This window comes from Lepisosteus oculatus, chromosome 2 (assembly GCF_040954835.1).
Source record: "Lepisosteus oculatus isolate fLepOcu1 chromosome 2, fLepOcu1.hap2, whole genome shotgun sequence".
In the NCBI taxonomy this organism is placed as follows: domain Eukaryota; kingdom Metazoa; phylum Chordata; class Actinopteri; order Semionotiformes; family Lepisosteidae; genus Lepisosteus; species Lepisosteus oculatus.
Window position 1 is genome coordinate 17,177,534 of NC_090697.1, and position 9,032 is coordinate 17,186,565.

Genomic DNA, 9,032 nt, shown 5'->3' on the forward strand with positions numbered 1-9,032 from the left:
TGTGACCCGGACTATCTCTACAGTAAGAGATGGGTAAAGGAGCTCGCCGGGTGTTTCTAGTTGGTACTATAGTACTTCTTTTTCCTATTTGTGCTGTTCCTGGCAATTCGCAAACTGTGTACAAGGTCAGAAAAGAATACAAATATTTTCGATATGGTTATGCTTGTTGAAACGTAATGATACTTCACTATTTTCAAAAATCTGAAATAAATCTGTACGGTACTCGTAATTTGGAAGCCTATCGTAACGTAATGTGTATGTAATTATGATTATCTTAATCGTATGTTTTGGGATTATGCTATGATTAAAGGCGCTATGTATAAGGTTTGCTTTTAACGATGGTAATGTTAAATGTCATTACAAACGACGTTGATGTCGTATAATACAATTACATTATACGACATATACATTGATATATGTACTGTATATATGATAATATATATTATATATATGATAATATAGCTACAATACTGCAAAATGTGTTTATGACAGCTTCCTTGAGCAAAACAAAGTGTTGTGCCTTTTGTTAAAAAATATTGGTGACTAAAATCTCGGAGATAACAGAATTATGAGATGCAACCAGAACTTCAGCCACAAATAAGGAACTTGAAGGGTGCTGAGAGCTTTCTTGCTGCTACTTGCCAGATAGGTTTTGTGTGTTACCACCTACAAGAGTAGTTCAGATAATCCCATTTTGTTCAGTACTAAAACGTTTGCTTTTAAATTTCTATATTGGTCAGGAAAGGAGAGCTGTAATTAGGTGAGTCAAAAACTGCTCATTATTAATTTTGAATTGTGAGGCTGGTAAGGTGGTTGTAATATTTTAAAAAGTGTTTTGTTCAATCCACTGGCAGTGCTTTTAAAAGGAACAAGTTCAAACCACAATTTAAACACTGAAACACAAACTAGAGGACACAGCTGGAAACTGCATGGAAGCGCATTGCGCATTTAAGACAAGTGCGTTTAAAACCAAGAACAGGAGACACCTCTTTACCTTTCTTCATTTAAGAACTGTGGGAGTATGGGACAACCCACCTGGCCATACAGTGGAAGCCTTGAATCCGATGTCTTTCAAAAAACCTCTGGATGAGATCCTTGGATCGATCAACTGCTAATCACCAAAGGGGCTGGATCGGCCGAATGGTCTCCTCTTGTCTGTGACCTTTCTGATGTTCTTATTTCAATTGCGCCATAAAGATGGTGGGTTCCTGTTGTCTTTGCCTGTGTGATAGGTGTGTAGCCGGTGTGAGGGGGATCTGCGGAATGGCACAGCAGTGGGCGATCTCTGCCGGTCGAACAGCAGCCTTGAGAGGGAGGGCCGCTGCTGTCTGCAGAAGCAAGCTTTGCCCAGCCCCATTATCGGGTAAGGAGTGTGGCGGCTGGTGTGAAGCATAGACTGTCTGGTCCTCCTTCATTTCACAAAGAATTTCCTAGGAGGAAAATATAAGTTGTATCACCAGCAGCCATGTCACCCTGGACCTCCCAACTGGCAACCCACTGAATCTCAGCAGGTGTGAGCCTGGTCAGTACCTGGAGACCTCCTGGGAAAAACTAAGGTTGCTGCTGGAAAAGGTGTTAGTGGGGCCAGCAGGGGACGCTCACCCTGCGGTCTCTGTGGGTTCTAATGCCCCAGTATAGTGACGGGGGCACTATACTGTAAAAAAGGTGCCGTCCTTCGGATGAGACGTAAAACTGAGGTCCTGATGTTCTGTGGTCCCAGGGCATCTCTCGAAAAGAGTAGGGGTGTAACCCCAGCGTCCTGGCTAAATTTTCCATTGGCCCTTACCGATCATGGCCTCCTAAATCCCCATCTATGAATTGGCTTCATTCCTCTGTTCTCCCCCCCACTGATAGCAGGTGTGTGGTGAGTGTACTGGTCCACTATGGCTGCCGTCACATCATCCAGGTGGATGCTGCACATTGATGGTGGTGGAGGGGAGTCCCTATTACCTGTAAAGCACTTGTGGAGTGGATTGTCAGGAAAAGTGCTATATAAGTGTAAGCAATTATAATTATTATCTGGCACCGTGGCACGTCCTGTTAACTTACTGATCTTTGAAGACAGGTTATCCACCCATCCATCTTCTAATCACTTTATCCAGTACAGGATTACGGGGGGAGCTGGATCCTATCCTGGCAAGCAATGGGCACAAGGCAGGAAACACCCTGGATGGGATACTAGTCCAGTGCAGTGCAGACACACACACTCACACCAGTGCCTGTTGTCCCAAAAGCCAGTGAACCTACTACATACTGTACTACATGTGTTTGGACTGTAGGTGGAAACTGGGGCAGCTGGAGGAAACCGAATTGAACATGGGGAGAACATATAAACCCCATTCAGATAGCACCCCAGGAATTGAACTCGGAGTCCCACTGCTATGAGAGAGCAATGCTAACCACTGTGCCACCATGCCGCCCAAGACAGAATAGTAGAAGTAAATGCATCTGTAGGTGCAGGGGAAAATTGTCACTTGGGTTGAAAGGTGTTTTCTTAATTTTCAGTAAGTCAAAGTCAATGTTTCGAATTGGCTGTAACCCAACTAGATTTCACTGCCTAGCTTTTGTGTGTTATACCTATATATATTCTATGAGTTCCTGCTTTATTTTTGTGGGTTGTGATACAATGGGGACAAGAAAATATGTAATCTGTATCAAATATAAAACCATTAAATGTCATTTGCACTTCTTGTTTGGCAGGTGGAGTAGTTCAATTCATCTTTTTTTTTTCATAGGTTAGACCTATGGAATTGCTCTCTAACGCAAGTTGAAGATCTACATGAGGCTTCTGCAGCTGTTATAATGTAAGTTTAGGAAAATTCTTTTTTTTGTGGAGCGTGTTTTAAAAAAATAGCTAAAAGGTTTTGGATAAACATATTCTAGAATCCCGCACTAGTATTAGTAATAATCTTTAGTTGCATATGCAGTTTGTGAGCCCTTGCCTTTGGGGAGGTATGTCGGTTCCAAAGGCTTGAGCAAAGCCGATCTCATCCCTTGCTGTTTATTTTATACAGAGACCTCTCGGACAACCCCTTAATGAACATTTCTGAGTCAGCATTTCAAGGATTTACAAGTTTGCGGTATTTGTAAGTAATCCAGTCCTGCTTTTCTATGCTGAAGCATTAAGATAATGGGATTCATTTATGTGTTATTTTTGATTCTTATATCAGAAAGTAGTAAGGCTGCTGTTACGTTAGTACAACTGTTGCCACTCTATAAAACATTGTCTGGGGATTAGAAGATCGTGATACTGCAATGAATACTGGCATTTTTTGCAGTGTAAACAAGTTTTATCATGTAATAGGAATCACCTTTCCACCACTTAAAAGTATACTCCACTCTTTTACTTCAACTATATTGTTACTTTAAAGGGGTGTTACTAACTTGTGCTCGTTGCTTGCCACGATGAGCCCTGGCTCCTGCACGATCCTGTTGTTTAAAGTGGTTTAGAAAATGGGAATTTGGTTATGATATCCGCTCATTGAGTAAAAGCAATTTTTATTAAACCATAAATAGTTCTGTAGTACAGACGTGGGTCATGTGGCTCTTTTCATTTTCTTTGAAAGGTTTGGCGTTGCAGAAATGAGGAGGCAGTATCTTAAAAGACAAATATTTATTAAGCGAGCTTATCGCCAATCAAGAGCCGTTTAGTCAAATATTTACACCAACTAGGACATACACAATACCTTAAAATGCACAACTATTTGTAGACTCTTATTTAAAATGGGGGTTCTGACAGTGCATTACTATGAATCTCTCCCCTAGACCCCAAACTTTAAGTTAAAGAACAAACAAGTGGACATACATGTTTGTAAGGGTACATTGGACTGTTTTCATAAATATGTTCTCTATCGATGAACCCGCTCCCGAAACAGAGGCTAAAACAATCTTTGGTCCAACACAAAGATGATCCAATTAATGAATCTGAAAAGCTCCTCCTGGATTTACATACAGTAATTAAGAAAGTACTGATCATTTCCCTAAATTTACATGACATCCCATCAGTATTCAACACCTCATAGATTTAAATTAATCTAGGAGGAATCTTCAGATATCTGGGTGGTGTAGGCCAGCTTCCTCATTCATATTTCTTTCCCTGCTCTCCTGCTGAAATATTCACTTGCTTTCTTTCTGTTCCTTGCTGTCTGTAATGCATGTACTGCACAGTAGAAACCAGAACAGAGTAAGATGACTGCAGTTTGTACTTGTGGATGGCTGGTCTTTTCCCACGTGTCTGTGTTGTGTGGATATTTTCCTAAGAAGAATGAAATGAGCCTGGAGGGGAGATTAATGGTTTTGTCTCTGTTCTAGAGTGTTGCCATCAAACCTGGAGTGCCCTGGGGGGAACACATCATGGGAGCATGTAGAGTTAATAGGAGAGACTGTGATGTGTGAAGGCCAGAAGAATGCCTGTAATGGAACTGAAGTTGTGTGTATGTCACAATTCGATTCTAAAACTGATACCATTGACTGCTTTTGAAGCTCTGAGATAAAAGTGCATTTTGTTTTCAGATTCTTCTCTCTCATATCCTTACTGTGTTTTCCAACATTTTCTCTTCCAAATGTTATCAAGTTCAGCATTTCTAAATGAACGTCTGGCTTGATATGAAGATAAAAATATGGATGTCTTTATTGTATTGTGTGAGTCAAGGGTACTGTTAGAAAATAGGTTCCATAAAGACAACTAGTAACAGAGAAGTAAAACGCTTAATGACTAACCCAAGTATAAAGCCTGAAACCTAAAGATATTGAACTCAGTCTTTCAATTAATAATCTAAAGCAGTGGTTCTCAGTCCTGGAGTGTCTCTGAGTCTCTTCCAAACATACCTATAATCTCCAGTGCTAATTTGTGGCTTTAAGTGATTTGTTTGCAGTCTAAACAAGGAAGCAGATCAGTTACTGACATCAATTAGCACTTGTGATTAATGGCCCAGCTGAAACAAAAAATAGCAGATATATGGATAACCCAGGTCCAGGCATGATCTAAGAGTGAACCATTGAGCTAAAGAGTGAATGATACCCTGTACATACAGATTTTTAAACATTTTTTAGAAAAAAAAATCCATTTCTAATATTAATATAATTTCAGCCTGGTTTTGTCCTGAAAACTCACTCTGCAAACCTGATGGCCCTGGTTTGATTCAGTGTAACTGTGCAGAAAACTTCCATGGATATAAATGTCTCAGAGAGGTAAGAGGTTTTTCTCTTCAGTATTGGTGTGAAATATGGACTCCCTAGGGCAGCAACAATGTTAACAAATCACTAATCAACATGAATAATCTTGATACTTGGTGTAAATAAAATTTAATATTTTCTTTGCCCTGGTACGAAAGATAACGTGATTTACAGGAGCACATGATAATCAAGTTTCATTTTGTAAGACTTATTGTACCTATTTGCGATTTTACTAGATGCTTTCAAGCAGCTTGAACTATGTATTGTACAGGTAAGTTATGAAACCTGGTTGTGATTATTTGACTAAAACATTCCATGTTTTCAACTCACTGTTATAGCAACCTGTAAGTATTTACTGGATGTCGTGCCAATGGATAAAACTCTGTTCTCTGATGTCGGCAGAAAATTTGAGTTTATCAGTTTGGTTAGCAGTTATGTCTTACAGGCACATTCAAGCTCATCTTTGATGGGTGAAACAGACATCTACTGAAATCGGATTCACTGTGGGCTAATTTGTTTTATTTGATTTGACAAGATTTAAAACCCACAAAGCATCTCAGGGACATTATCAGTCTTTACAGTATAATGATCTTTGAAAGTACCCTCAGACTCCAGCACAGCTTGAGTGAGGTCACAGGTCATTCCCCAATGTCAGGTTTTAACTCTGATGGCATTAGAGGTTTTAAAGCAAAATAGTTATCACTGCAAGGGGTGTACATACCTCATCTTGACACTCTGATGTCTTTGCAAGAGACGTTATCCTTAGTATGAGAGCATTTGATTCAAAATCAAGTGTGAATAAATTGCTTGTAAATAAATGAGGTTTAGTAACTATTTACTGCTGAAAACTAAAACTGAATACTAGGTTGAGAAATGAAAAAATATATTTATGAGGTGAAAGTATAAATCTCATCTTAGATGTTATGTTCTAGGAGTGAACATTTAAGTTCCTTGATCTTCCTTAGATTTATTTTAAGGTGTGTATATATGTATATACATTTTGCTAATTTTGTTGGTCACTTTAGAATTGTGTCCTTAAACATGGGGAACACGATAAAGTGATCTCATTAAGTAAACATTTAGGCTTTTGAACTGAGGGTTAAGGTGTGAAAAACCAAATGCCCTTCCAGCTCTACAGTCACACTGTATATCTCAGTTTTACACTGAAATGCAGTAATAACTGTGGTTGTTGTGAGGCTTAAGATTTTGGGTAATTTCCATCATGTTCACCGGTTTTTAATGTTTCCTAATAAAGATGTAACATTAATTTGTAGTTTCCAAGGCTTCAGATAACAGTAATTTTGGACTACAACTGACCTTAGGTAAAGAAGTCTACTGCTAATCCCAATCTTTAAGATCACTCTTTTTTTGTAATAGAATCAGCATGGGGAGGATGCATTTATAGGCACCTAGTTTATTCAGAATAAGCAAATGAAGTTGGATTTGTTTTGTCAAATCCGGTTCATACATTCTGATAATTAATTTGATAATCTTCCTAATTTGCTCAGTAGCAAGTTGGAAGTGGAAGTTGGCTAAGCACTATACAACTTAAGAGAGAAATTTGAGGCATAATGAAGAAGTTGCTCAACAGCAAAATAAAAATAAGTACTTTGAAAGATATTTTGCCGTTCCTTGAAATGTGTGAAGCAATTCACTTACATGAGAAATACCAGGAATATATTGACATGAAACCAGGTTAGTGTTCATGACCTCTGAAGTATGTCTCCCCGTTTTGCTTTCCCTGCAGGGTATGTTCCCCATGCTGAAAGTGTTTGGAATTCTGGGAGTGGCCACAGTTCTGGTCTCAGCTGTGTTGTGGTTCACTCAGCGGCGAAAGGCCAAATCGTTCTGATCTCCTGTTCATCAGCCTGAGAGAAGGCATGCTGGGATCTATGACACACAGGCAGCTTTATAAGAGATGAGCAAGCTGGACATAAAATTACTACGATGTTACTCAAAAACAAAGTGTGTTGGGAAAGGAATTTCATATTTCATAGTTTTTAAGTTCTGCTATGGAAGGTAATTACGGTGAACTGACAGCAGGAAAGCTCTATGAATTTGCAAACCCACAGTTATTGATGAGAGTGAACCTGAGGGGATTTTTTGTATTTTCCTGGAAAGTACCATTTATTGAATCATCAGTTACTAGCACAGGTGCCTTGAATTACCAAACAAAATGTGAAATTAACAGTTTAAGAATATATTTTGGTTATTAAAGTTCCTGTCACTTGAATTTTGACTTATTAGATGCTTTGTTCTCTTTTCTCAGTAAGCATTAATGTTAAACATCTGGAAAAGTTAACTTTTGCTTATATCAAATGTGATATAATACACAAGGTCAAGGCACTAAAAGATTTAAAACGAAATGTGATACAAAATGCAAATGCATAGTGTGACACAAGATCCTCCCAGACTGTTTACAGGGCTCATGATGCAACATTTAAACAAAGTGAAGACATAGCTTGGTGTGTATTTTGTTTGCTGCATAAAACTGTCAAAACTGGTTAATCTCGTATAGTATTGTCTACCTAATAACTTTGATGTGAAAAGATAAACAGTAATAGATTGCATTCTGTCTAGTGTGACAGGTCTGCAAGTGAAAACTTCATCAGGAGAAGACAGTGGATGGGCTGTAAATGTTTCTGTGCAAAATGTATATAATATAAATAGAAAATAATGTTCAATGTATTGTACAGTTGGACTAAAAAATGTCAATGGCGTATGCCATTAAACTTCAATATTGTGATCTGAAGCTTGGTTGTGTATTTGTCCTAAGAGGTTCTGAAACAATGCTTCAAAACGAAATGAAGTATGAAGACGTCCAACTATGAAAAATTAGTGAATGATGAAATATGAGTGATCAGTCTATTTGGTGACTGCTGAAGTCTTTTTAAAATGCAGTAAAATTACACCTTCTCAATTCCAGAGAAATACCATGGCCAAAACAATCGTAGAGGAGGTTTTGCCAGATGATTATGGAGATTATAGGTTTCAGTTTGGTGTATGTATATTTTCACCAAAGTCATTTCAGTTAAATTCCTGAGCTTCAGTCATCCAGTCAGTTAACATTAAAGTACATGTCAAGTTCTTAAGAACCTGATACCACCAGCTGACTGTGATCTGGATTCTCTCCCAAATGGCACAGAGGTCATCGACAGAGTCAAAACAAAATGTTGATTCCGACTTGCATGGGTATAGGAAGTTGCTGATTGTATGCAGTTTCACAATGAAAAACTGATAGAACACTAAGATTTTAGGGGACTATTGTACTTGAACCCTTGCCGAGCTGAGAGTGCTTCAAGCACTCATGTCCAATCCACACGAAGAGATAAAAATGGGATGAATTGTATAACAGGAACAAAAAACCCCAAAACAAAATAAAATGATAAAGCTTAATGAAGACTGAAGTCTTTTAAACAACTGCAACACAGTAAAAAGCAAGTCACTGTGGATAGTAGCTCTTGGACTAACCAACCAATCCCAGCACACCAAGCAACACACAGCAGCCTTCACCAGACAGAATCACCACAGTATAACAGTCCATCTGGATTTTTTAATTTACTCTCAGGTTTTAGTGCTGGATTTGTTCCAATTTGCTATTCCAATGGAACTCTGATTGTTATTCTCACACCTGAACTCATTTTACTGTTGTTACTTTAAACTGATTTAATAGGGAGTATCAATAGGTGGAAACCTTTTTCCCAGAAGACCTATCAAAATAGTGTGAAATGGATTGGAACGCTCCTCCTTTAGGATCCAAAATTTATTTATAAATGTATAAATTAACTTTGGCTTACTCTGTAGAACAAATGACATCTGATCTTCAAAATCTGATTTCTGTCGGCCTATAATAATTT

The 9,032-nt window shown here is 38.4% G+C and overlaps 1 protein-coding gene across 1 annotated transcript; it reads left to right on the plus strand.

The window, feature by feature from the left end:
* Positions 1-7,921, plus strand: atraid (all-trans retinoic acid-induced differentiation factor). Its single transcript, XM_015352646.2, has 7 exons — positions 1-125; positions 1,233-1,363; positions 2,736-2,804; positions 3,015-3,086; positions 4,312-4,433; positions 5,090-5,190; positions 6,923-7,921. Exons 1-7 carry the CDS (start codon positions 30-32, stop codon positions 7,025-7,027), a joined length of 696 nt encoding a protein of 231 aa, XP_015208132.2. The 5' UTR covers positions 1-29; the 3' UTR covers positions 7,028-7,921.
* The last annotated feature ends 1,111 nt before the right edge of the window (positions 7,922-9,032 follow it).